At 40.7% G+C, this 27,491-nt stretch overlaps 2 protein-coding genes across 21 annotated transcripts in view; both read right to left on the reverse strand.

Moving 5' to 3' along the window:
- The window catches only part of Thoc2l (THO complex subunit 2-like), a 38,036-nt gene extending 19,595 nt beyond the window's left edge, over window positions 1-18,441 (reverse strand). For 19 of the 20 annotated variants that reach the window (XM_087584310.1, XM_087584305.1, XM_087584295.1 and 16 more), the window contains exons 1-2: window positions 18,223-18,441; window positions 447-5,697 (exon numbers count right to left, since the gene is read on the reverse strand). In XM_087584310.1, coding sequence (XP_087440436.1) covers window positions 788-5,551 — 4,764 coding nt within the window. In that variant the 5' untranslated portion in view covers window positions 5,552-5,697; window positions 18,223-18,441 and the 3' untranslated portion in view covers window positions 447-787. 20 annotated transcript variants of the gene reach the window in all.
- A 2,172-nt stretch (window positions 18,442-20,613) lies between these two features.
- Pkd2 (polycystin 2, transient receptor potential cation channel) overlaps window positions 20,614-27,491 on the reverse strand; it is a 43,225-nt gene continuing 36,347 nt past the window's right edge. Inside the window, 4 exon segments of the mRNA NM_001191934.1 lie at window positions 20,614-22,784; window positions 23,278-23,425; window positions 26,738-26,901; window positions 27,181-27,298. Of these exon segments, the coding sequence (NP_001178863.1) occupies window positions 22,548-22,784; window positions 23,278-23,425; window positions 26,738-26,901; window positions 27,181-27,298 (667 nt within the window). The 3' untranslated portion in view covers window positions 20,614-22,547.

Raw genomic sequence — 27,491 nt, forward strand, 5'->3', positions numbered from 1 at the left:
TATCTCAGACTGTGATTAGGAAAGTAAGAAATATATTTTCTTTGATGAAGATGTCACCTTAGGAGAATTTCTGGGCAAGAGAAATTAAACTGTTTTAATGACTTTGATTAACTTTGGGTATGTGAAGGACAGAGAGAAATCTGTGGGCACCAGAGTTTTCTGCCTCTGTCATGCAGGCGCCAGGGTTCCAACTCAGGTGTCTGGACTTGGTGGCAAGTACCTTAAAACACTGAGCTTGGACATGCCTGGGAAACTGAGACAGCATATGAAATGGAAAACATTGCTGTTGTGGTTTATATGTGTAAGACCTTTCTCATAAACTGAAATTAAACTTTTTGCAAGGAGATAAAAAAGTCAGGTTAATCATACCGATGTTGTCAGTTATATTTTACACACAAACACAGCCTTCTCTACACCAAGGCACTCAGCTTAGAAAGATAACTCACCTTTCTACAAAGGGTGATCCAAGACTCTGCTGGTGAAAGTTTCATAGATGCTGTTTCTATAGGTGGTATTGTTTCAAGAAAAAATTGTACGCACAGGGATCTTGCTGCAAGGAACTGCCCAGAGGTAAAAATAATGTTCTGAAAGCCAGTGACTTTGCAATGTCTCAAGAGGATGACGATGCATATTCATCTTCTGACTTAAAGGATTCTCATAAGATGGACAGCACCAGAAGCTCTCAATTAAGGGAGATAGTGTTTAAAGAGTGACACACTGAGCTCTGGCATTCTCAGCTGGGAGACCTTCAGCTCAGAGGCCTACCCACATTTTGGCTGAGTCTTCATTATCTATGCTTGTCTGAAGACTTATGATGTTTCTTCTCTTCCTTATCTCCAGAGCTGTCCCATTTCTCTTTCTTCTCTATCTTTTCCTTGTCATGTCCGGACTCCTTCTTCCCACTGGATATTTTGTCTATCTTTTCAGGTTTAAATGAATCACTTTTTTCTTTGCCTGAGGATTTTGACTTAATTTTTTCCTTGTCTTTCTCATTTGGATAAAGAGACTCACAGGGACTTTCGCTTTTGTGTTTTGAAACCCCCAATATTCCATTTTCATCTTTCCGCCTCTTGATTAAGTCCAGGGGTGCCTCTCGGTCATTGTTTGAATAATCTCTTTTCCGTTCTTTCCGGTCCTTTTCCTCTTTTTTCTCCCTTTCTCTGGACCTTTCCCTTGATTTGTCCAAATCTTTCTTGTCTGCTTCTCTCTCCTTACTCTTGCACAATGGTGGTGGAATATGGTTGATATAGAGCTTTGCTGAAGACTCCTTGAGTTTAACAAGACTGTCCTTTATTGTGGAAGCATGTGATGGAGAAGGATGGGAATCAACCTTGCGACGTTTTTCTCTTTCTGGTTCTATGATATCTGTTCGGGAAACAGGTGATTTCAAGGAACCAGAAAGTGGTGCTTTCTCTCCTCCTTTAACATTCTCTTTTGACTTCATTTCCTTTGCTAAATCTCTTTCTCTTGAGGGCTCTTTCTCTTTTTCCCTTTCTTGAGTGGATTTCGATTCTACATTGGGGACGATGATCCTAAATTTCTCATCTTTAGCCTTTTCTTCCTTCTTTAATTTTTCCTTGTCTTTATCAGACTTAGGCATTCTTTCTTTGGCCTCTCTTATTTTTTCATCTTTATTTGGTTGTTCTTCCTTGGGTTTTTCTTTACTGTCTTTACCAAGTACCCTAGCCTCTGGAGTAACAGCTGGGGCCTTTTCTTTTTTCTCTTTTTCTTTCTCTTTGCCCTTTTCTTTGTCATTTTCCTTAACAGCTTTGGTGTTAGAGCCACTATTTCCATTGCTTAAGTTCCCTTTTGGTATGACACTGGAAGCTTTATTCACAGCTTTCACAGCACACTGAGATCTTTCTCGTGACTTGTCGGCCTCCTCAGCACTGCTCTCATCTAATTTAGATGTACTTCCTATGGATGAAGGCAGCCCACTACAAGGCCCATTTGGTTGTACACTGGTAGCAGCATTTCTTGGAGGAGGGTCTTTGTGATGAAATTCATTTTCAGGTATCATGTATGACTTTCTACTTTTCAGCTGCCCAGAGTAGACCATTGCTAGTGCATATAGATCTGGTTTCTTTTCTTTCTCTTCTTGGCAGATTTTATGCACTCTTCTTTCCAAAGCCTGACCCAGATTTAAAACCTTGGGGTACCATGGTAGTATTTTTGTTAGTACAATTAAAATATTCCTGATATGAGTATATTCGCCTGTTTCAAGACAATGTACCGACGCCTTCGTTAGTTTGTAATGCCATTTATGTACAACATGTCGAAAATTCTCATAATCTAACTGATCAGCTTTATTTCCACCATCAAATCCGGTTGCTCGTAATATAGTAAGGAATCCTGGATAGTTTCCACATTCTTTCTCATAGGTGGATCTGTCGCTGTGCCACCTAGTCACAGTCTCTAACATGCAGCAAAGAAATCTCCCATATCGACTAGCTTCATTTTCAGTAAAGCTAGCAACCATGTAAATTATGTCTGAGAAAACTCGGTCATAGCAAAGAAGTGTGGAGAAGTTTGGAGTCTTCTGTTGATGGACTAACTCGACAAAATGAGCACAGTAAACAGAATCAATTGCTGAAAAAATACATCGAGGAAATATACACAACTGGAGAAATTTTGTGATGGTCTCATTTTTAGTAGATTTTGCTAAGAGCCAGTTGTCCTTTTCCAATTTCAGTCTGTGTAGAACTCGCTGTACATGCTCCATCTGTTTCTTTTCTTCCTCAAGAAGCTTGTCCTGCAGGGCAGTGCAGCGCTCTTTCTCCTTTTTCTTTTTATTTAGAGGCATTTCCTGATTGTCATCAACTGCTTTCATCTGTATCTTCAGTTTATTGACTTCCCGTTCATAGCTGGTATGTGGAACTGCAAGGTCATACATGGTCAGAGACCAGAATGTGGTGTAGAACTGAGGGCTGATATCTTCCCAGACTTTGGAGATGTGTAATGAGACTACTGCTTCATGAACAGGAGCCATCACCATCTCACATGATGTAATGTACTTATGAACTTTGTGTTGCTGCTTACTACCCTTTTCTGATTTCTTAAGTTCATCATACTTTGATGAAATATGGTGTGCATACATTGGCCGAGACAGAAAAAATGCTGCATCATGGGGTGTATGAAATTCATTACAAAGAACATCGATTGAAGGTACTCTCTTTATGTAATCATCTGTGCTTAGATTTGATGCTAAAAATCCACCGAACTGTACCAAGGTATCATGACACTGGTCATATAGCTTTCCTACAAGTTTCAAATGTTTCTCTCCGCCTTCCTGAAAGATCACCCCATTCCTCTGCTGTGCCATGAGCAAACAAAGAGGAAGGGCAAGATCATGGTCCAGTAGTGCATCCTTTAACCTCTGAGAGGATTTTTTAGTGTTTCTAATCTGGCCAAAATATCCACCTTCAGCTTTCAGTTGCTCCCCGCCTGTCATAGCCTCAAGCTGCTCCATTGTCATTTCTTCTGTAACTTCTATACCTGCCATTTTTTGTACCACTTCTTTCAATATAAGCAGGTCAAAACTTTTGCCTGCCTTTAACTGATTGGCTACATACTGAAGAAGACCAGCAAGGTCAATTGGGTATTTACGAAAAACTGCACCACAGAAACTAGCCAAACTCTGCAGCCAATTGGAGATGGTTGTGTCATCATGTTTCATCCTTTCTTTTTCTGGATTAGCTAGTGCTTCAATGATACAGTAGGCCAAAACATCATAATTCAATGCAGTGAGGTATTTTAATGAGTCTACCACAGGGGTTATTAAGTTATCATACTTCTGTATTTGTGACAAGATATAATCAAACAAAATGGTTGGATTACTGTGGCTCAATTTTCCAATCTGTCTTCCTGAAGGCTTCACATTTTCCTTGGTTAGACGCTTCATGATGTATTTGGCTCTGTCTATAGTATGAGCTTTAACTTTCACTAAAAGTGGATGGCTGTTGTAAGTCTCATTCTTCCACTGTCCATATAAGCGGTATCTATGCTGATAAGGGAATGTCTTAAACATTGCCCATAGTTCCTCGGACATGCACGCATTGCAGTCCATTAAAGAAAGGGATGGAAGTAGCACCTGGTCGGTAACGCTAAGCAAACAACTAAGGATAGTTTCCATTTTCTCTTTATTTTCTTGTTTCCCATCAGACTGAAACTCCTTCATAAATGACTTGCCTATGCGCACAACCTTTGCAAATAAGATGGGATCATGAGAAAGGTGAGGACCGAGGTAACAGAACATGCTGAAAACATCTCTTCTTAAGTCTTCAAAGCTCTCTGCTTGCTTTGGTGCCTTCTTGTTTTGTAAAGCGCTGACAGGTGAGCCTTTAGCACCTTTAGGAACACCAACTCGTCGGTAAATAGGTTCAATAGTTATATGTATAAGATTGCAAATAGCAAGGGCTATTACTTTATGTGATGTGGCATAGTATGGAGGCATCCGGTCCATAATACTCTGAGCATGCTGCCAATCACCAATAATTAACAAGGCTTCCAACAAACCAAGTTTTTGATTGTCAGGTGCCTTCTCTACTTTATCATCTTTTTTCTTTTCTTTCTCTCGCTCATCACTTTTTTCGGAAGGCAACACAACCATTGTAAGTTTTTTAACAATTTGCTTAGCTTCCACAATTTCTCGTTTGTATTCATTCATGATGCAGCTATCAGCTGGAAGAAGGTGCACATAGAGATCATCCAAATCGAGAAGGTTAAACTGCAGGAGCACTGCTGCAGCTCTATACAAGGAGGATGGAGTCTCACCATTTGGCTCCTGGTAAAACTTGAATTTGAACCCAAGAATGTGGCACAGTGTCTGTGGTTCACACATACTCATATAAGCTTGTAATAAAGATATAAAAAAATCATGGTGTTCTGGCCTGCATTCAAACACTTCTAAAATGATATCCAAAACTCTGTTGGGATCTAGATTAAAGCATCCTATTAAAGATTTGAGAATTTCTAAGATTAAATCACTAGTGATACTCCCAGATAAATCTTGCCCTAATTCAACTATCAGCTTGGCATAACCTTCATTTTCTTCTCTTAACAAATTGAACTTCTGCTGTTTGTAGAAGAGTTTCGTTTTGATCTTAACTGATTTTTGATTGAATTGCTGAGACTGTTTGATAAGGCCTAATGATTCCAATGTTTCTGGATCCAAGCGTTCCTTCAGAACTGTGTCTGAAACTAAATATAAACATGCTAATATCAGTTGTGTAAAATGATCTCTCTTGCTTTTTTCTTCTAGGCAATTTGTCTCAATATCTAATATGCAGAATATATCAGCAAGAATAAACGGAATATCTTCTCGAAATTCACTGATGTCATTAAGAACACTTGAGGCCTGTTCGGGCTTTAAAGTTCCTTTAATGACATGGTATGATAACTCATAGAGTGCTTGCTGGAAATCTCTACAAGCCAAAGTGTCACGGCTTTTACTTTCACTGAGAATCCGGCATAAACGCAAAAACTCGCCTCTCCCAGATTTCTCCCAGGTCTTGATCCACTCTGCAGGAACCACTACAGTTGTCGAGGCCATCGCCACTTGTGCACTAACACTTTTGCTCCAGAAGGTCCAAGGAACGATCCGCCCACAGCGAACACAGATATTCCGAAGGAAGGGTTTTAGTGCTGTTTTTCTGGATCTGGAAGCAGGGAGTGTTGGATGCTCATTGCTGTAGGTCACTGCAACAAAGAGAGAGCCAAATAAGCTTCCAGGAGGCAGCAGGCTCATGAGTTCCCTAAGACAAATGCCTCTACCAGGGACCTGCTGATAGCAAGGAGCTGTATCTGTCTAGATCTTCTCCTTCTTTCCCAACCAGTTTTCTAGGCTGCTATCTCTTTGGCTTACAAACAAACAAATCCTATAGCCTTCATCTCAGCCTATGTGAAACAAGTGACTCTGACAGACCATTGAGTAGACCCTGTGGCTGCTGAGGAGGCTGTTGTCAGAACTCCACAAATGCCTTGCCATCTCATCCTGAACCTGTGCTTGATCTGCCTACTTTCCCTACAAACACTAAGGGAGAACTGCTTCTCAGTTCCACAGGTGAATTCTCCATTCTTTCCCGGAGATAGAATAACTCCTTCCTGTCTACCACCTGAGATCCTCTGATTTCTGTGGCCATGGCTACTGGAAAATCTTTGCTTCCTTGTAGCTACACCATGACATTCTTCTCTGGTCCACCTCAAGATTGGAAGTGCTACCATCCCCAAATGCCTCTCTGCCTATTGGTACACTCAACTCTACCACATCACTTTAGTTACTACATTGATTCATTATCTTTTTCCTTTCTGGAGGAGGCCTACTGACAAATACCCACTTGCCTCCTGTCTGTTGATCAAATTCTGTGTGGAAATCTCTAACCCAAGCCACAAACACTCTCAGTTCATAATGAATGAACCAAGAAGGAAGCAGGAAGATAACATGAAGATACAGATTTGACATATGGTCATGTACCTACTGCTTACATGAACCTAAGTGAGTTTCAATTTCCTCTTCTAGAAAATAGAACAATTATCTACTTGATAGAATTTTCTGATATGGAAATAAAAACAATTAACAATTTATGCAGGAGTCACTATTTCCACTTGTGAGATAGAAGTCATAAACATAACCTACAGTTCATTTGTCCCTCTAGAAGAGCTCATATTAGCCCCAGGTATTTTGCCATCCAGCTCTCATGGAGGAATAGACATAGATACTATACCCTCTGCAGAAGCCTTGTGTGGATCTAGAGAAGCAGTTCTCAAGCTGGGGGTCATGACCTCACCTTTGGAGGTTACACATCAGATAACCTGTATATCAGATGATTACATTACAATTCATAACAGTAGCAAAACTACAGTTACGAAGGAGCAATGAAAGAAGTTCATGGTTGGGGTCACCACAGCATGAGAAACTGTGTTAAAGGGTTGTAGCATTAGGAAGGTTGAGTCATTAGAAGGGTGAAGAGTTGAAGGAGTAAGACCCGATGAATTTTCAACATCAACTAAATGATTAAGATTACTTCAATTAATGTGAAACCATAATGGATGAATTATTACTAATTGTAATAGGGCTTCCTGTGAGTTTATTGTTAAAATGATTTTTAAAATACTTTTAAATATGGTAGACATGTGCAAATACAGAAATAGATCAGAAAGTAGTGATCTTAAATGTTTTCTTTTCCTTTCACGTTTTAGACTGTTTCTAGTGCTGAAATTCTTAGAGTCTGTTGGACCTTCCAGGGCTTTCAGAGGGAAGAGAGAGCTCTGTTTGATTGCAGCACACTCTGCTGCACAAGCAGAGAAGCTTGGTTATTTAAAGGACCTGAATTCACCCTATGTAATAACAACAGATTAATTATTACAAGGCATGGAATGTGAACAGATGAAAAACTTATTAGAGGTTCAACTTTGTCCAGAGCCAGGTTCTGAGAAGTCCCACATATGGGTGAATGACAGTTGCACACAAGTCAGGAACAGCTCTTTCCTACATCCAAGGTAGATAGCGTTGGAGAGGCACAAGATATGATGACAAACAATTTATATGCCAACTGCATTCCATCTTGGATATCTATTTGCCTCTGGCTCAATGTGTTTGTGTCTTGAGATCTTGAACAGTTGTTAACACTCCTGAGATTAACCTGAGTTTTATAGAAAGTTAGAATAAGGTTATTAAGAGCTTTGGTGCAGCCCAAACAAAGAAATGTAAGTGTATTTGCATAGTGTCAATTGAAACAGAAGGTTTTCAGTTGACTTCTGGATGAAAAAAAAATCCCATTAAATGCAATGTGAAGGACAAAGTAAGAGTGTGGAATAAATTTAAATGAAACCAAAAGGAATACTACTAAACGTCAGGTAACAGACACATGTTTCACAGATGACATTATTCTTTATTTAATTCTTGTTTTAACACTTGAATTTCCATTTCTCCACAATGAAATCCAAAAGAATATACACTAAAACACAGGTTATTAAAACAAGCAGCACTTAAATTAATGGAAGCAGCTTTCAAACACAAACACAGTCAATCACTTCAAAATAGCTAGCATACCGTAGACTATCTTTATTCCTACTGTTGAAAAAATATGTATATGAATATTTAATAAGTTATAAAATTGTATTTTGTAAATGTCAATCACATGAATAAAAAAATCAAAGTACTGTAAGAAAATGAAAATGAAAAATAACAGATTAATGATTATAAAGTATAGAATGTGAACAGATTAAACAGTTATTAGATGACCAAGTTCCAATAATGAATTAAAAATGAAAAAAGCATCTTTAAAACTTTTATGTTCATTTAAAACAGACACCTTATGTAAAAAACATAAACAAATCTTAAAAAAAATTAAGGACAAAATGTTTTTTTAAATAAGTTAAGTGATATTATACTCATTAGATAAAACGATATGATAAGTACTGATTTTGATTCAAGCTATTTCATACTGGGGCCGGAGAAGCAGTTCAGTAATTAAAAATCCTTGCTATGGGTTGGAGAGTTGGCTCAGTGGTTAAGAGTACTGACTGCTCTTCCAGAGATCCTGAGTTCAAATCCCAGCAACCACATGGTGGCTCACAACCATCTGTAATGGGATCCGATGCCCTCTTCTGGTGTGTCTGAAGACAGCGACAGTGTACTTATACATAATAAATAAATAAATCTTAAAAAAGAATCCTTGCTGCTGCTTCAGAGGACCTGAGTTGGATTCCCACCACTCATTTCCAGTGAGCCACAACTACACGTAACTCAAGCTCTTGGGGATCTTACATGTTCTTCTGGTCTCCTCCACAAATACATTACATATAAATGTACAATTAAAAAAAGTAATAAAATGTTTTTAAACTATTTGATGTGCTATCATAGAATTGTGATTTGATTACCAGGAATTCTTAATATATTGAACAAAGCATCAAGGCACATTTTTTAAAAAAAGACACATTTAAAAACACCTGCTAGTAGTATAAGAAAAATTACAAAGGCACACTATCAATAACGCTGTCTCTCGGTCTTGACAAGGTGTTTATGTAAAGGAGTTAGACATTAATAAACATTTACCTATGTAACTTGGCTACATATATTCTGTGGATCCCTAGGCACCAAATTAGAAATGTGAATTTGCCATAAAGTCTGAAAAGTTGTTTATTGCTAATTAATGAAAATGCCCAAATGAAAAAAAAATACACAACACAAACTTTATTTCATGCACAAAAATACTACAACATTGCATAAAATTACCTTGTATATAAGGCACATAAGAATTTGGGTACAAGTTGTAAGATAGATCAAGTATATGCAACTGTATCAAAATCTGGGTAAACTCCAAAAATCCCAAATACTTCTGGCTCTAAGTATTATGTATGAAGGATGGTCCATCTGTAGTGACCAAAAAAGATCACTTATATTTCCTCAAGTATGTGCAAGGTTTATAAACTGATCATATTAGATCACAAAGGGAGCACAAGGAAAGCCCTAAAGTTGAACATCAACAGGGTAGATATGTTTTAAGAGCATGGTCATAAGAAGTAGACACATGGAGATGCCACAGGAAGACAAGAGGATTGCAGTGTTCAAGCCACACAGCACAGACACCAAGGATTGCCCCAATACTGGACACTAGAAAGAGGCCAGAAGGGGGTCCAGGTTCCTTTTCAGCCTTAGTAGATAGCAAAACTCTGCTGGTGCCTGGTTTCTAGAACTCAAGACACAGTCAATCCCTATTGTAAACCAATAAACTTCTCAAATAAAACAAAGCAATGAAAGACAGTATGTATATGTCATATGTTCTAAATTTAACTAATAGAAGGGTAATCAAGCATATATATGCAAAATTAAGCTACTCAATTTTTTAAAAAAATTTCATAATAGTTTATGGGTCAAAGAGGAAACCTCAAATGCTATAAAAATCTGCTTCAGTAAAAAAACAGAAGCTCCAACACATCTTCATCTCAGAGCATAGATCTCGTGTCATGAAATGAAGCTGTCTCTGTACAGAAAACCATGTTTCTTAGGCAGTCTTACACTGTACCATATTCCACAGAAATGTGTAGGCATAAAATAAGGGCACACATTTGAGGGTGTTCTATGGACTAAATAGAACATGTATGATCACAGAGTACATATAAGTCAAATAATTCCTACACTTGGGCATATTTAAATGTTCTTTCAGGAACAGATGTGTGTATGAATGTTTAAGAAACACTACTGAGCAGAACAGAACGGGGCAATGGTTGTAACAGTGAGGAAGAAGTTCTACATGCCAGGACTGTGTAACATGCAAACATTACTCTTCTCTTCCTGTGAGGATCACAGATATATGAAGCAACCTGGCACTCCAGGGTGAAGACATCTGTCAGAGTGGGCCCAGAACAGCAGCACAGCTAAAGCGGGGGGTTCACAAAGCTTCTCCCTGATATGACCCCTGAGCTTATCTACCAGGATGAAGAATGACAATGATTTCCCCCCTCTTTAGACACCTAAATTTTCTTTTCCTAAGCCACATGTAACCTTCCTTTAAAAAATTCAGCTCAGCAAAGAACTCTGTGAAATCAGGCTAGTAAGAACCCTAGAAACGATTCTTGAGATCTGATCACCACCACATTAAGGGCAGATTCCTTATCTCCCACTATTCCCCAAGAGGTATCTAATTACTCTTGGATGTTTTCAAAGAGTTTTAAAAGTCAGTGTGGACAAAATGTCCCTTAGGCATTTTTCTTCCACTAACCCCTCAACTCTGATTCTTAGCTATAAATTTCCCCTTGTCCATCCCAAACTGGAATTAAGTCTACTCAACCTGTCTTCACTGCAGATCCTACTGAGTGCTCCTTTGCAATGGTCTTGAAGAGTCTACAGTGCTTCAGTAGATGTTGTCTAATGCACTTTCCCGGAGGTCTTAAGGTGAAAGGAAGGAACGATTTGATCTAGAAGCCTTTATGAGAATCACCATGAAACCGATGAGGTTCAAGTGTTTACAGGGTTACCTTAGAAGGTGATTCAAGATCATGAGGTGAAATGCTCATCTGCTTACAGATTTTAAATTTATCTTGAAGGTGATATGAGTATAGAATATCCTATGGGAGTTGATATTTAATTTAATTTAGAAGCAGTGCCCAGGATCCTAACTGATGTAAGGATAGGGCTTTCTATTTAAGTTGGACTCCACAAAGCATTCCAAGTTACCCTCTAAATTTTTCTTTTTATTTCTTTCTCTTTCTTTCCCTCCCTCCTTCTTCCTCTTCCCTCTTCCACTTTTCTTTTCTTTTCCTTCCTTTTTTTTTTTTTTTTTTTTGTTGAGACAGTGTTTCTCTGTATAGCTCTGGCTGTCCTCAACTAGCTCTGTAGACCAGGCTGGCCTCGAACTCAGAGATCCACCTGCCTTTGCCTCTTGAGTGTTAGGATTAAAAGTGTGTGCCACCAGCAACCAGCTAATATTAGCCCAGGATATTCTGAAATTCACTATCCTCCTACCTCTGCCTCCTTCAGCAAATCCTACCCACATGTGCCACCACAACTGTTATCCTCTTAAAACTTCAATGAGTTTTGTCACTCTCTTACTTAAAAGTGAACTTAATTACTTAATTTTTAAAAGTTATTTATGTGTATAGGTGTTTTGGCTGCACATATATACATATCTGTGTGCCATGTGTGTGCAGTGCCTACAAGTGGGGGGGGGGAAGCTGGAAACGTGTTGTAAGAATGTAAAAAATAAAAAAAGTATGGCTGTCTTTTACCTAGGTTCACACTGCAGTACCCCAAGACATCTTGGCGGAAACACATCCCAACTCCGCGGCGGCCCAGTGTCTCCTCCTGTCGCACATTTTCCTACACTCAAACCGTCACATAAAAGAACACACAACACAATAATCTTTGACCCAATTGGTAAGATATAATTGCTCACCTAAACATACAAAGCCCGGTACCATCCATCCCTTAGGAACATTAATAACAACCTGTAAATACACAGAGAGGAATCTTAACATCACCTGCCATGGCTTCTCCCCTCTCCCCTCTCCTTCCTTTCTGTTCCAGTCTCCTCCTCTTCCTTCAAACTCCTCTCCTGCCCATCCTTTCTTCTCCTCCAATGACAGGCCTCTTTCTATCCTGTACCTGCCCATCACCTGTATTTTACAAATTCAATGGGGAGTGAGGAGAAGGTTCTGGTGAAGTCACCTGAGTCCTGAGTATGTGACTAGGCAGCTGTCCTTGGGGCAGGGGAATTAACATCAAAATACACATAACTCCAGGGCAAACCACAACAGAAATGGTGTTACAAATGGTTGTGAGCTACCATATGGGTGCCGAGATGAACCCAGGTCCTCTGGAAGAGTAGTCATGCTCTTAACCAATGAGTCATTTCCTTAGACTTGCTAACTAATTTTAAAATCATTTTAATCATTATTTAGTTATATATTTGTACATTCACATACTACACATGTGCATAATTACATATTATCCACACCTACCTACAAACTATTTGCAGATGACCAGTGTCCTATGCTGTTTTTTACAAATAAACTTGAGACAAGAAAAAAAAATACAAACACAAAATGTACTTCTGGTAATTATATATCCATGAAGCATCTGAAGTGAGTTCAACCCTAATGAGTGGATTATAAATACAACTCACAATGCAGTTACTTGAGGGAGCATATGGGAAAGGTATGGATGGGCTGAAAGGCATTCTGCACTGAATAAAGTGGTATCCTGGAGACTAAAACAAAATTGGAAACAATCACCCCCATAGATCGGTGATAATAAAGGGAAAAACAAGCTGGCTCTTTACAGAACTTTTTTTTTTAAATTCAGTTTCTTCTGAGCATTTGCAAGCATGCACCTATGAATGCAAGGCCCTGAAAGCTGGGCACACACTGCTAAATGGCACCTATAGTCCACTCAGTGTTTATTTGTGTGCTGTCATCCACATCCCTTGTGCTTTTGTTATTTTCAAGGAGTCTCTGTATTGCCCTGGTTGGTGCTAAACTTGCTATCTCTAGTGGTACCCACGGTAGCTTCTCAAATACTGGTAACTCACAGGCATTTACCACCACACCACACCACAGTTCTTGTCCAAGAACATCCTCTAGTTATTTCATCAAACACTAATAGACTAACCAGAAGGGTTTTACAGTTGCAACTAATACTCTAAATCAGTCAGTTCTGCAAAGGTGAGATTATAAAGGTAGTCCTGATTTAATCACATAAACACCTTTAGAGGCAAAAACTAGAAGCCAGAGAAATTCCATTTTTCAGAAGAACTCAACTTGTTTTGAAGGTGAGGGGGATTACTTAGGAGAAAATGCTGGAAGCCTGGAGACACTGGGGCAGCTGGGCTAGTGGACAATCCTCATAGTCATAGGGACTTTAGTGCTAACATCAAATGGAACTTCATTCCACCTACAACTGGACTCTGATTGGAAGCAGCTTCAGGTACAATCCTTCAGCTGAGTCCAGATGGCTGACACTAATTTAGCCTCTTGTAACCTAAACAGAGCTTAACTAGCTTTAAGTCTTGATCATAAAAAATGTTACAGAGTAGATGGTGTTTTAATATACTTAGTAATCTGTTATTTCATAAGTGAAAACAAATGCAATTCTCCTTTCCACTTCCACGACATGACTCTCATGTTTAATGGTCATGTGTCATATTGTGGAATACCAGGGCTAAATCTGTGTCCGACCCAGTGACCTCAAACTTCTTGCCTCAGCTGCTTCAGCCTCCAAGGAACATTCTACCTGCTAATTTCTGGTTTTACCAGAATGATGAAATGCTTTCTACCTAACTCTCATGCTCTACTCTTCAATCTTAGCAGGACTATATCCTAGAGTTTATTTAACCTATCTTTATAAATGAGGAAGCTATATTACTGTGGTTTTCATGTACTGGGGTAATGTTTGTGCACTGTGTAAAGGCTGTCTTTGTTATTCAAATGCTGAGTTCTGTGTCATCGGAGAACTGCTGAGCACTGCTCAGGACTCAGCTGTTGTTTTCATGGATCACCACCTGCCTCAGTGTTTTGAAAATTCAGACCTCCCTCACCTTCTGACTGGTTTAATAAAGAGCTAATGACCAATAACTGAGGCAGGAGAGGAAAGACAGGACTTCCAACAAAGAGAGTCTCTGTGGGAAGAATCAGAGGAGAGAGCATGACACCAAGGTGCAGGGACTGAGAGAGAGGTAATGGGTAGGTAGAGCGTGGGTTAAGTTAAGACTTAGGTCCAGTGGGTGGGAACCTGCAAGCTCACATAAGTAGACACAGACTGACAAGAGCAGACAAGATTTACCTTGCACACATGCAGATGCAGAGGCCTTTTGAAGAGCTAGAGGTGCTGGGCAGTTTGTATGCTGACTAAGCATGTGAAAAAGGGGAAGGTTCTCAAGTAAAATGTTCACGGCATGTGTAGCTTTGGTGCCCACAGCATGTGTAGCTTTGCTGGCAGTTCCCAAAGGCACCCCACTTTTCCAAAAGGGTTTCTCCTGCAAGTTTTTAAATCATTCAACTTGTTATGTTAGTTACCCCTTTTCTGGTAAATTCTTTTCTGTTTCTCTCATCTAATTTAGTATTCTGTTTGACCACGAACACCTCTAAGACATTACTTAAACTATAATTTGTAGGGTTAACACGTAAACAGCTTTTCTGTTTCTTCTGTTGACTCTTTTGTTATTTAAGATCATCTGGAGTTTTCTGTTTCAGGTAGACCTAACTGGAATGTAAACGTCAAAATGTTCATTTGAGAACAAGGAAAAAGAAAGGGTGGGAGTAGGATAAACAGGACATCAAAAAACACTGTACTAAAAGAACCACTTTATCTGAAAAAAAAAAAAGTAATAGAGGTAAAAATATTTGAATCAGCTCTAAATTGAAATGCTAAAATATCAATGGCTAAATACATATTTGAGGCATCTTGGCTCCTTAATTCTATGAAAGGAAGATACATGTTTACATTAATGAGCTTTTATAAACTGTTTCTAAGAGAACAAGTTTTAAATAGTTTTTTTCATGGGTTTAAGAAGTGACAGTTACAAATTCTAAATAACATTCAATTTAATGGCAAAAACTATAAAAAGAAAGTAGCTACATTTTAATCAGAAATCTAGGAAAATATGTAAAGTGAATTATTTTGGTGCTAAAATATAATTGTGTCCAAATTCACTAAATGTGTAAGCAATGCTTCAAAATGTAAATTTAAAGACAGAACTAAGGAAGAAAGAAAAATAAATGGTTATAAAGGGAATATACCTTCTGATAAGAAAAATGATGAAAAAGAAGTTGAATGTAGAAGGATCACAAAAAATGAGTTCTTAAAGGTTTGTTATATATTTTATAAATGATGCTTTGTCTGCAACTATGTTAATGAACCTTTCAAATAAAATTACAAATCAACTGTTTTGCATTATAAGATTATTTTCATTGCTGCTTTATAACCCGACTCTGTTAATCATTATTCCTCCACAGTAGGAACAGATCAGGCCAGTAACAGGGACAAGTTCATTCTGGCAATGAGAGGCAACTAAAATTTAATGGTTCATTAATAGTGTTTTCAGGAAAGCAAACCAAAAGCCAAAATAGAGGGACATAAAGAAAACAGCAAAGCTGTCAGCAAAAGGAAACTGCTATGTTAACGCCATTCTCAAAGTAAACAGACCTCAAAGACGTTCACTCACGCCCTGAGATAAGCATCTCGGAAGACTTGGTTAGGTGTGAACAGAGGTCTCAGAAGTCACCTATATGGCCATGCCTTCTGGGTGGAAGGGAAGCTTAGGATGGACAACCTAGGCAGTGCTTATGCATGATAAACTTAGTATTGAACTGAAAACTCCAAATTTGAGAGTACCTACTGAAAGAACATAACTGGTAAGAGTTTCAAACTCTATCACTAACCTTTCTTAAACATAACCCTAACCTTCTACCTCAAGACTCGGCTAGACCACTCCTGGGCATATACCCGAAAGACACCCCACTATACCATAGGGACACTTGCTCAACTATGCTCATAGCAGCTTTATTCGTAATAGCCAGAACTGGAAACAAGTTAACGTAGATATCCCTCAACTGAAGAAAGGATAAAGAAAATGTGGTACATCTACACAAGGAATACTATTCAGCTACTAAAAACCAGGACTTCAAGAATTCTGCAGGCAAAAGGACGAACTTTGAGGATATCATTCTGAGCGAGGTAACCCAGACCCAAAAGGATTTGCATGACAGGAGCCTGGCTGGCATGGCTGTCCTCTGAGAGACTCCACCCAGCAGCTGACTCAGTCAGATGCAGAGACCCACAGCCAAACACTGGATGGAGTTTGGGGACTCTTAGGGAAAAGTTGGGGGGAGAATTGAGGGCCCTGAAGGGAATAGGAACCCCACAGGAAGACCAACAGTTAATCTGGACCCTAAGAAGCTCTCAGGGACTGAACCACCAACCAAAAACCATACACAGACTGGACTAAGCCCCCCAGCACCAGGCAAATATGCAACTTCATGTTGGTCCTGAAGAACTGGAGCAGGGGCAGTCCCAAAAGCTGTTACCTGTCTGTGGGGTCTTGGCTGCCTTGTTTGGTCTCAGTGGGAGAAGCAGTATCTAACCCTGCAGAGACTTGATGTGCCAGGGTTAGGGGGCTGGGGATGGGGGAGGTGCTCCACTCAGAGAAGGGGAGAAGGGGTGAGGTGGAGAAACTGTGGGGGGTGGAAACCAGGAGAGAGGACAGCCATAGGGATGTAAAGTGAATTTAAAAGCAAGCAAACAAACGTATGGGTGATTAGTTAGACTGTATAAAACAGTCATCTTGTACCTAACCCTGGCACCTTTCTAATAATTTCATTCTCCAGGAAAGGTCCAGAAGTTTCTTAACGAGTACACTTTACAGTATCAAATTAGGTATCTGTTCAATATAGCATGGAGTTGTCGAATCCGTAACTATTCAAGCTTCTTTACTGTGGTTTGGTTTAATGGTTTAGAACTATGCTAAGTGATGAGAACCCCCTGTACTCCATATAATACTTGATACACACATGCATGCCTCTCCATACTGGCAGTGGTGGGAATTAAACTTGGCCTACATGGTTTATTTTCACAATACCAGAATGCTTTATCTGGCTAACTATCCTTTTCTCTATTTTGTGATGTGCTTTCTTTTAATTTCTTTTGTGTTTTCATTTACATTTATGCCAGCAGTTCTCAACCTTCCTAATACTGTGACCCTTTAATACAGTTCCTCATGTTGACCCAAACAAAAAATTATTTTTGGTGTGACTGCAACTTTGCCTCCTGTTATTAACTGAAATGGAAATATGGTTTCCCATAGTCTTGCTCTTTGGAACTACAAAGCTGGCTGATATCAAAATGACTGTTAAGTATGAAGAAGCTATCATCCCAATTTTAGCTTGAAATAAAGCATGTGAATACTTATATGAGTCTTTAAGACTAAAACGTCTTCTGAAAGGCATCCAAAAGAATAACTTCTGTCAAATATTTGGGCATATCATGGAGACGAGCCTTCAAGTTTCTTTAAAGCATACTGTAGTGTTTTTAGTACTCTATAAACAATCAACGTTCTTGTCCAAGCACCTTGTCTAAGTTTCTTGAACTGGGGGAAGAATTAACAATAATATCCAGTGACAATTTAACACAGTTGATAATATTCTGATTTTGGTTATAAATATCATCCTGAAAAATAATCTCCTACTGGCTCTAAATGTCTGAGGGTAGATTCTGCGGGCAAACGTAGGGATGGCAAAACACACTTCTAAAATCCTGGCACCCTGTCCTTTTTCTTAATCTAATCGTACCCCCTCTCCCGTCCCCAGCACTTCCACAGCTTCAGAATATTGCAGAGAACTACTTATTACAACCGGATGAGGTATACTGGAGCCATTCCTGGTAATGCTTTCAACTCTTCACCCCTTTCGCTCCAGATCCTGAGTTTACTGCACCTGAGACACAGTTAATCTCTTCGAAGCTCGCGGTCCAGAAACCACCTACTGCTGGCCAGGCGGGCGTTTTGTGTGCCCTGTGAAGCTCACGGGAGCCACCAAACGTCGGGCTGAGGAAGCGCCTCGTGACACCAGAGCTCATTAATAGCCTGTTCGCTTCGAGAATGCTCCGGAAAGACTCGGGGGTCCGCAGCTTTCCCCTACGTGTGTCAGCACAGCCCGGCACGCCGAGCCGCCGCCGAGCCGGACAGAGGCCGCAGTCCGCCCGCTCGCCCGGGGGCCGCCATGCCGACTCACCGCTCGCGTTCGGCCGGTGTCGCCGTCCGCGGCCGCGTCAGCTCGTGCCTCCCCACTCCAGCCACCGGAAACCGCTTCCTCACCGCAGCTCGGGAAGGGTTTCGCTGCTCCGCGCCCTCCTGACCCAACTCGACAGGGACACCAACGATACACGGCCAACTTCACAGAACAGTGGAAAACGGGTCGGGATCTCCTCGGCGCTCGGTTGACGTCACTGCCGAGGGACAGCAGCGGTGCGGCGTGTCCTCTGCGCATGCGCGGCCGCACTTTGACGGCAGGCTGAGTGGGGGAAACTGAGGCCTTGAGTCATGACTGCACTTTTGTTAGAAAATACCTTGCTTAGGTGATTGTGTGCACTCGCAGTTTCATTTGAAAGTGAATGCTAAATCCAAATAATTCTGCGAGCTTTCTGAAATGGCGTGGTTCAACTGGTGGAAGATCTGGTGTGTTATGGTAAAAGTCAGTTTACGGCAAGTATGTTGAGTCTCAAGACTACAAAACAAGCCATGAGCTAGGGAAAGATGACTAAAATACCTGCTCACTATAGACACTGCTGTCAAAATCTGTTCCCAACAAAACCCTTAAGGTTATTCATAAAACTTTTTTTTTATGCATCTTACAGAAACTTGGAAATATTTAATGGTTATTGGACATACTGTGGGAACTGGGATAATGCTAGTTGTGGGCTTGCTCCCCACCCACTATGAAAAGAGGCTACAATTCTTTTGTATTTCTAGATTAAAATTCTTTTTAATGTAAACAGGCATCGGGGTTTCAAATACAGTAAGAATTGAACTCGCATTTTGACATTATCTCCAAAAACTGCCATTTCTGTTATCTTATTATGTGGTGTATGTATAAAATCATTGCTCATGAGTATATAAATAACCATCTTGTCATAAAGCAACAGAAATACATAAAATCAAGTGAGATGTGTGTGTATGCATATATGTATCTCAAAAACATGACTTACTGGGATTTTTTTTTGTCTCAATAGTAAGTTCTAGACAGATAAAGACCCACATTTTAAAAAATCTTATCATGACCAGAATCTAGTACATTGCCTTGCACATAACAGCAGGTACTGTATAAGTGGCTTGGTCACTTTCCGGGCATTTATTTCTATTTAGATGCCTTTCCCCAACATGAAAATAATTCATGAACAACGATGGGATGATGTTCATTTTTATTCCTCCAGCAACCATTTCATGCCTGCAGCCTGGTGAGAGCTACACTTACCTGCAAATTTCATGATGTCGTTTTCCTCACAGACGGGTATTATCCCTTTGTGAGCCTGCACCACATCTGCATTGCTGCCCATCGCTTGCAGGCGTTTAGGGTGTTCACGCTTAGCTGCTGTGAATAGAGCAGCAAATGGACATTGCTAGGCAAGCATCGGTAGGAGGGTGTCCTTTGGCCATATGTGCAGGAGTGGAGCTGAGTCATGGCAGATTAACGTTTAGCTTTGTGAGCAATATGGAACACACATGGTTTCCTGTATATGGTCCCCAGTTGGTAGAACTTTCGGGAGGATTAGGAGTTGTTACCGCACACTGGGGTGATCTTTGAGGTGTCCGAAGCACACACCATTCCCAGTTAGCTGTCTGCCATGTTTACCAACCAGACAGAAGCTCTGAGCTACTGCTTCACCGCCATGCCTACCTGCTTGATGCCATACACCTCGCCGCGATGGTCATGGGCGCATCCTCTGTAGGCACCAATAAACTCTTTATAAGTTGCCGGGGTTGTGTTATCTATGCTACCGTAGCAGTAGAAACGTAACTAAGATAAGGGCTACTTTCCCCTCCACTGTACAGGCGACTGACTCACGCTGTACACAGGAAACAGGCCCACTCGTTTTCTGCATTGTGTCTTGGGGAAATGGAAGTACATGGATGTGAACCATGCGTGATTATGCCTATTACATATCCTAGGAAAATGCCTTCCGGTGTATCCCTGTGGGGTGTGCCTACTGATTTTCAGCTCTCAGGGTTACAAGTTTGTCCTCACATTATTGGAGGGTAGAGTCAATGAGTGTGCACTTTGCACCATGTCTCAGAGTCTCAGTGTTCCAGCAGCCAACGACATTAACAGTGCGCTACCACGCCCTTTACTAATGCTTCCCCCTTCCTGTCTTCCTCATTCCTGTTACCTACATGTCCCAACTGTCCCCCTGTCCTGGAGTCTTTGTCCCAGGTTATACTTCTGTAATGAGAAAAAAAGAAAAAAAGGACCATGTATGACAGGTTAACTGGGAGTCTAAAAATTTACATTTAGTGTAAAAAACATATAAATGTGTTACTTGTATCATTCCATGACACAGAAAGTAAGGTGCTTTTCCAGGGCTTATGGTATGATAAAAGGCAGCCTTCTTTTAGGGAAACAAAGGTGTATTTACACCACGGTAGCATGTCAAGTCTTTATTAAGTAATGTACACATTATTACAGTTAAGAAATTGTTGATTGTCAAAAGAACCTTGTATATGTAATAACTCCCCTCATATACAGAGGGGAGACTAATAGAAAAGTGATTGGGGATAAGCTTCACAGGACTGAAGTAGAAAAATATATGAACTTATATGTAAAGGGAAAAAAAGAATTCTACAAAAGTTCTGCAAGTTGAATGAAAAAGAAGCGACGATGTAATAACAAGCATCATTAAAGACGTGCTAGTGACCATAGTAGATATATGGCACATGGTCGATACATATGGATACCACATATTGAGTGCACTTCAAATTGAAGTTTGTTTACTTGTAACAGCAAAGTACGCATACATAAATACATACACACAATGATATCCCTGGAATGCAAAATCTAACACCTAGGGAGAAAAAAGCTAGCATAGCATACTCAAAAGAGAACGGTTGGCATGGAGCCCTCAGATCGGGGAACCATGGCACACCTCGCTCCTGCAGAAAGTAACCTGTCCGCTCAGCAGTTAGCTGGAGGTTTGCTATGTTCTAGGAAAACAATGCACTCTTGTGAATTTAAAGGACAGCACTAAGCCCAGGATTCTCTTCTACTTGTTCTCTACCTCTGGCTTCTCTACCAGCTTGGCTTTGCTTCTTCTGATCCCCTTGCTGACTAAGGGCCAAGTTACTCAACAACTGGTGGTCACACAGGCCCTTAATCCCAGCACTTAAGAGGCCGAGAGCCGGTGGACCACTGTGAGTCTGAGGCCAGCCAAGTTTACACAGTTAGTTCCAGGCAAGTCAGGATTATATAGTGAAAACCTGTCTTTGACGGACCAAAAAAATGACATGAAGAAATAGATTTCCCCTATAAATTTAGTGAGACCCTCTCTTAATGAAAACTATCGTTGATAGTCAACTTTTAGCTGATCCCTTCTGCAAATAGATAAACCCTTAATACCAAAGGCTCCTCGCATAAAAATGAGCTGAATTTGTGGTATATGATTTCATTCTGAAATACAAGATTAAGAATATTTGAGAACTATATTCTAGATACAGCACAAACCAAGCCTTTACTTTTACAGGGCTTTTACGCGCTTCAAAACTTCCTTAAAACACTGCTTCGCATGTACATGTTTGCTGAGTTAAAACTTTCATTGCGTACTAAAATATTCAGTGTATGTCTGGCTTATTAGCTATTTTAATATTAAATTTGGTTGAAAATGAGACATAAGAAAAAAAATGCAGAAATTTCTATGCCAACAAATAATTGAAAAGTCAAACTAAGAATCGAAGGCCTCTTCCAATCCTACATTTTATCCTTCAGTTTATCTTTGGGGCTTTCCTTGCTGAATTTCAAGCAAAAGCTAAATCACACAAAAATTAAATGATACGCTTAGCATCTATCTGTCTCAGCCATTCATAAACATTTTAGCCCAATGGCTACATACATATCCATTCTCTGCACCCCAGTAAGGTTGCTGAAATACGACTCCTTCCTTAGAAGACTGGTATGTAGTAAGCTCCGAGGTGCACCTCCATGGATAGAAATGCCATCCATGCTTTTCCTTAGCATGTCTCACTGCACTGCCTGCCGCTGCTGACTGTGGCGGCTCCTCACAAACTTAGGCTAGTGACGCTTCTCCCCTAACTTCCAAATAGACTCGGATAGGGCAGCAACTCAGTATACTTTCAAATTTCTCTTCTTTCTGAACTCAATATTTACATCTATATTTCTCATATGAGAAAAAAGTAAAACAACCTTCCTCGAACCACGGGTTAAGTTTACGTAAAATAAATTAAAGTGCAGAAAATTATAACAATTGGTCACAAAGACCAGCATCACAATGCAGCCGGGGTATATAAATACCGAACTTGTCACTACCATACCGGACAACCACGTGTGGATTGTTACGCATGCGCGTTGGTACTTCCGTTTCCACCTCCGCCTTCCAGGCCCTCTGCAGACTGGGAGGAAGGGGGCCGGGAGCTTCTGGGGTGCGACTGGCCACCGAGTCCCACTTGTGTGCCTAGACCGTGACCTGACTGTGAAGCTGCGTCATCCGATTCCCAGCGCTCCAGCTCTTCCCGCACCAGGCGCTCCATCTGCTCCCTGTGGATCTCACTATCCCGACCCAGGCGCGCATCCTGACAAGGGATTTAAGGGGTTAGAAATTTTAGCTGAAATGAGCTATAGTAAGACTGCAGATAGGAAAGTAAACAATAGCAGTTCTGAGCCAGTGGATTGACTGTTCCCTCAGCTGTATGGCAGCGCTCTCAGAGGGGAACCACGAGTCATGCCTCCTGATTATTATTTGATCTGAGGCTACAAATGGAGGAAGAAAAGCATGGGATTAATAGTTACAAAATACGATGGCTACCTTTATGCTCACTGGTGGAAAAAATCTGAAAATAAATGTGAACAAAAGCAATATTTGTAACTTTTAGTACACTAATGTTATGTTAATATTAAGTATAATTTGTAACTTTAAGTATAATATGTAACTTTAAGTATTATATGTAAGTATAATATGTAACTTTAAATAGTCTTTACTCTTCAATACTTCCAATTAAAAAGTGTCATGGGTGAATACTTCTGTCTTGGGTGTCCGCCTGTCAGCTTAAGCTCGAGACTGCTTACCTCAGCCACTCCATCCAGCAGCCTTCCTAACACCTCTCGCCTCTTCACCTTGGCCCGCTCCATGATCTCAAGCTTGACAATCACAGCATCGATCTTGGACACGATGCTGCCGATGGAGTGCTCCATGCGGTCCACGCGTCTCACCAGTCTGCAGGGGGCGACAGTGAGCAGAGCCGGTCACAGTCTCTGTCTTCTCAGCCCACCTGGTTTTTCCAATGGATACGCCACCAGAGTTCCTTCTTAACCAATAGGATAACCCGAAACACTCTTTAAAGCGTTCATAAGGCTTAGAGGCAAACTTACAGGCTGCTGGTAGGGGCCATGACCCCCATTCTTTTTTTCAATAAAATTGTGTCTAAAGCCTTAAAGATCTATGTCCAACCTTTAGTCACAAGTACCGTTTTTAGGAAAACTTCTAGAGGAAATCCACGCATGTAATTTTGTGCTACAAACATAGTCACAATACATGCCACAAAATCACATATATGAAGCTGCTTTTTAATACCACAACACTGAACAGTAACTACGCTAAACACCCAGTAGGAACTCTTTTTTTTTTTTTTTAAGATTTATTTATTTTATGTACAGCATTATGCCTGCATATGTGGCTGCAGGCCAGAAGAGGGCACCAGAACTCATTACAAATGGTTGTGAGCCACCATGTGGTTGCTGGGAACTGAACTCATGACCTCTGGAAGAGCAGTCAGTGCTCTTAACCACTGAGCCATCTCTCCAGCCCCAGTAGGAGATCTTTTAAATAAATTATAACTCATTGATACAATACAAATGGTACTGTGTCAAAATGTTTCATGAAATAGTTGTAAATAAATAAAACTGTTAGTAGTGTGCTCTTTTTCATCTCATTATTTTGAATAAAAGCATTTTTAAAAGCCTTAAACATGTCAACTGGCAACAATTTGAACTCTCCCTGCCAGGCTCCTCTCTCTGTGACCCTAGTGGTTGAGGAAAGCTGCTGAACAAGCTGGGCCAGTATTCGACCACTGGCTGTCTGCCCTGGAGACCACTCTCAGCTCTCAAATGACAGTATAAGGATAGCGGTTCAAAACTATTTTTAAAACCTAAGTCCTTTCAAAGGTATAGAAATCTTGAGACCACATGACAGATGAAAATCACTAATCAGAAAGACAACTAAAGAGAAGTGAGAACCTGTGGCATTTAAAAATGCCTGAACAGTATTTCTCCAAATAATGTTTGCTGAGAAACTCCGCAAATCCGAGACACTCATAAAACTGCAGGCAGAATCAGCTCAGAGATGCACATCTGGACACACACGGTGAAGGTGTAGAGAGAGAGAACGGCAGAGGAAATGACAGCACCGAGAAAACGTTGATCTATCTGTAATGTTCCTAGAATCAGCCTGAGCTACGTTCTCATTCGACACATTGAAGGAAAGGAGAGTGAAATAAAATATGCTCGAGTAAAGAAAGCTGGAGAGAACTCGCTGCTGGAGATGTCTTTATGGGAAGTCCCTAAGGAAAGCTTTCAGGCTCAAAGCATAATGACAGTCAGCAGAATACTGATTTTTTTTTAAATGAATAACAATAAAGGTAGCTACTGAGTGTAAAGCGAATATGAACCACTTATTTCTTCCTTCATGGTTAAGAAGCAGCCGTGTAAGACCTGAACATAACAAGATCGTTGGACCTGTAACAGAAACGTAATATATTTGACAACTCCTCGGTGAAGGAGGTGGGGGACGGTTAAGTTTTACTGGGAGGGTCTGAAATTATATTGAGTGGTAACCTGAATCCAGAGAACAAATTTGAAGATGGTGATGGTTAGAATAGCATAACATGTACACAAATATACATAATATGAACAGAAAGAACAAAAAAGAACAAATATAATCAGGCATAATATTTCTCTATCTCTTAAGATTAAGTACAAATGACTCCAGAAAGCAGATATAAATGCAAGTGTATCGATAATGACAAACTGCAAACAGCGAAACAATCTAACCAAAACAGCAATTTCCGAAGGAGATCCAACTCTATGAGGCTACCATGGCCTAGTCTTTAGAAATTATTTACTTACTGCGTGCTTGTGCATGCTGGGGAGCATGTGTGGAGATCAAAGGACAATCTATGGCCACTGGGTGCTCTCCCTGCACCATGTGAGTCCTGAGGCTCACACTCAGGTCCTCGGCACCTCTAGCCACTGAGCCACCTCACTAAACCCTACATGACACATATTTTATAATCAAAGACACAAGACGTTAAAAATAAAAGGACAATGATGTTAATATCATGCAAATTACGGCTGTGAGGAACGGAATATCTACAGTAATATTAGACAAAAATGTATTTAAAAGAAAACATTTCATACTGACAGGCGGCCTAATCTATTAGAGACTTGTTACGAACATGTATGCAGGGAACAGCTTCAAATTGCTCTAAACAGAACCTTCTAGAATTAATGGCATAAATGAATAACTTATTAGATATATAGATATGATTACCTCACTTTCAAAAACAAGTAAACAGGTGTAGCAGAATCCTCTCTAATTAATTGATTAGATAATAAAGATGACAAGAAGCCAATCACTGAGCAAGGAGGAGGTGGGCCTTCCCGGTCTTAGAGAGGAAGAGGGAATGCAGGAGGAGGGCACTTCCTTTTGGATGGTGAGGGAAGCGAAAACAGGCAAAATGTGGGCCGGGGATTGTTAGATCTGGTAGCGGGATCCACCAGGATCTGCAGCCAGAAGATTTCTAACATAGAATAGTTACTGAGTTTAGGACAATAGATTCCGCACCCAGTGAGTGTGTTATCTGTTGATTCTAAACTCAGATTGTTCTCCATTTCAACTGAGCTCCAGGGGAAAGGTAACTGCTGTGTGTGGGTTGGCGAGGGTGTGCCCCCAGGTAGCTGTGGAAATTTGGGAGTGCTGAGTGGTTTGGCGAGCAGCTAGCCTCAGGGGTCGGATGGCTGGGAAGATAGAGCAGTTCAGCAGCAAGCTAACTGCTCTGTGAGAAGTTCTGCAGACCGCTGCATGGGGATAGCCATGGGGGCGGCAGCCAGAGAGTTGTCGGCAATAGCGTGGATTGATATTTTAATTATTACATACTAGAAATAGGCATAAAATCAACACAGAAACAGGAGACGAGGGACTGACAGACTGAGCAGCGGCAGAATGAACACTGTACTCAATGACAGAGGCTGCAAGACATATAAAAACACCAACACACATGCTAAAGGTGATGAGGGCTCTCAGATTTGTTAAGACAATTTTGGCTGGAGGGAACATGGAGGATGGTAATGTTTCTCTGCTTCCCTAACTTCTTATCATGGAGATCATTTCCAGAATGAAAGATACCATACAACTTATTTGAAAGAAATGATATTAGTCATGAAAAGAAGTAGATGGCTAACATCAAGAGAAGCCGTGTCATCTCATTTTGACCCCGGTCAGCACAAACCTGGGGGAAACATTTGTACTTACACTTGGAACTCTTCATAGGAAACCCCACTGGAGATGCTTCCCCTCCTCCTGGAACTATGGCCACTGTCTTCATCGTCTTCCTCCTCAGAGTCATCCAGGCTTCTGGGGAAACTTCTGCTGCTCATGGGACGTGGTAAAGAGCTGTGTTCCAAGTCTAGGTCCTCCTGAAGAACATGAGGGTCTTCCAGTTAGGGGCAGATAGACCAAGACCTCACAGAAATTTTTTACCAAGGTCTTGGGCAGGCAGAAGATGGGGTGCTCATAATCAGGACTGTACATTTTTTATGAATCGACAACATGTTATACTAATTGACGTTATAAGCTGCATGAGTAAGCCAGGTGAGCAAGTGGGCTCCTGCTGTGTGGGCTGAGGGTGTAGGGGAGAGAGGAAGAGAGGAAGGACTAATACTTGGAGATGCTGTGTCCAGCCGCCCCTTTCTCACCCTCTCTCTCTCCAAGTCATCTCTCATCTGCTGATGCTCACGCTCAGTCAGTTCCTGGTCGCCGTCCTGGTCATATTTAGTGAATATGGCCTCGATCTCTGCGTCCGTGTGGCCCTTCCTGAAAGAGAACTTGAGAGAATGAAGTGACTTTATTCTGCCTGTGGTCCAGCCCTAACACTGAAACATCAGAATGCGGGAGGGAGACATAGGGCGTGCTCCAGAAAAATACCCGTTTCCCCAAATGAAAGACATTGTTCTACCAGTCCTTGGGGCCCGAAACACCCTCTCATCACCGAGAATTAGCACACGAC

Source organism: Rattus norvegicus, chromosome 14 (assembly GCF_021556685.1).
Source record: "Rattus norvegicus strain SHRSP/BbbUtx chromosome 14, alternate assembly SHRSP_T2T, whole genome shotgun sequence".
Lineage (NCBI taxonomy): Eukaryota > Metazoa > Chordata > Mammalia > Rodentia > Muridae > Rattus > Rattus norvegicus.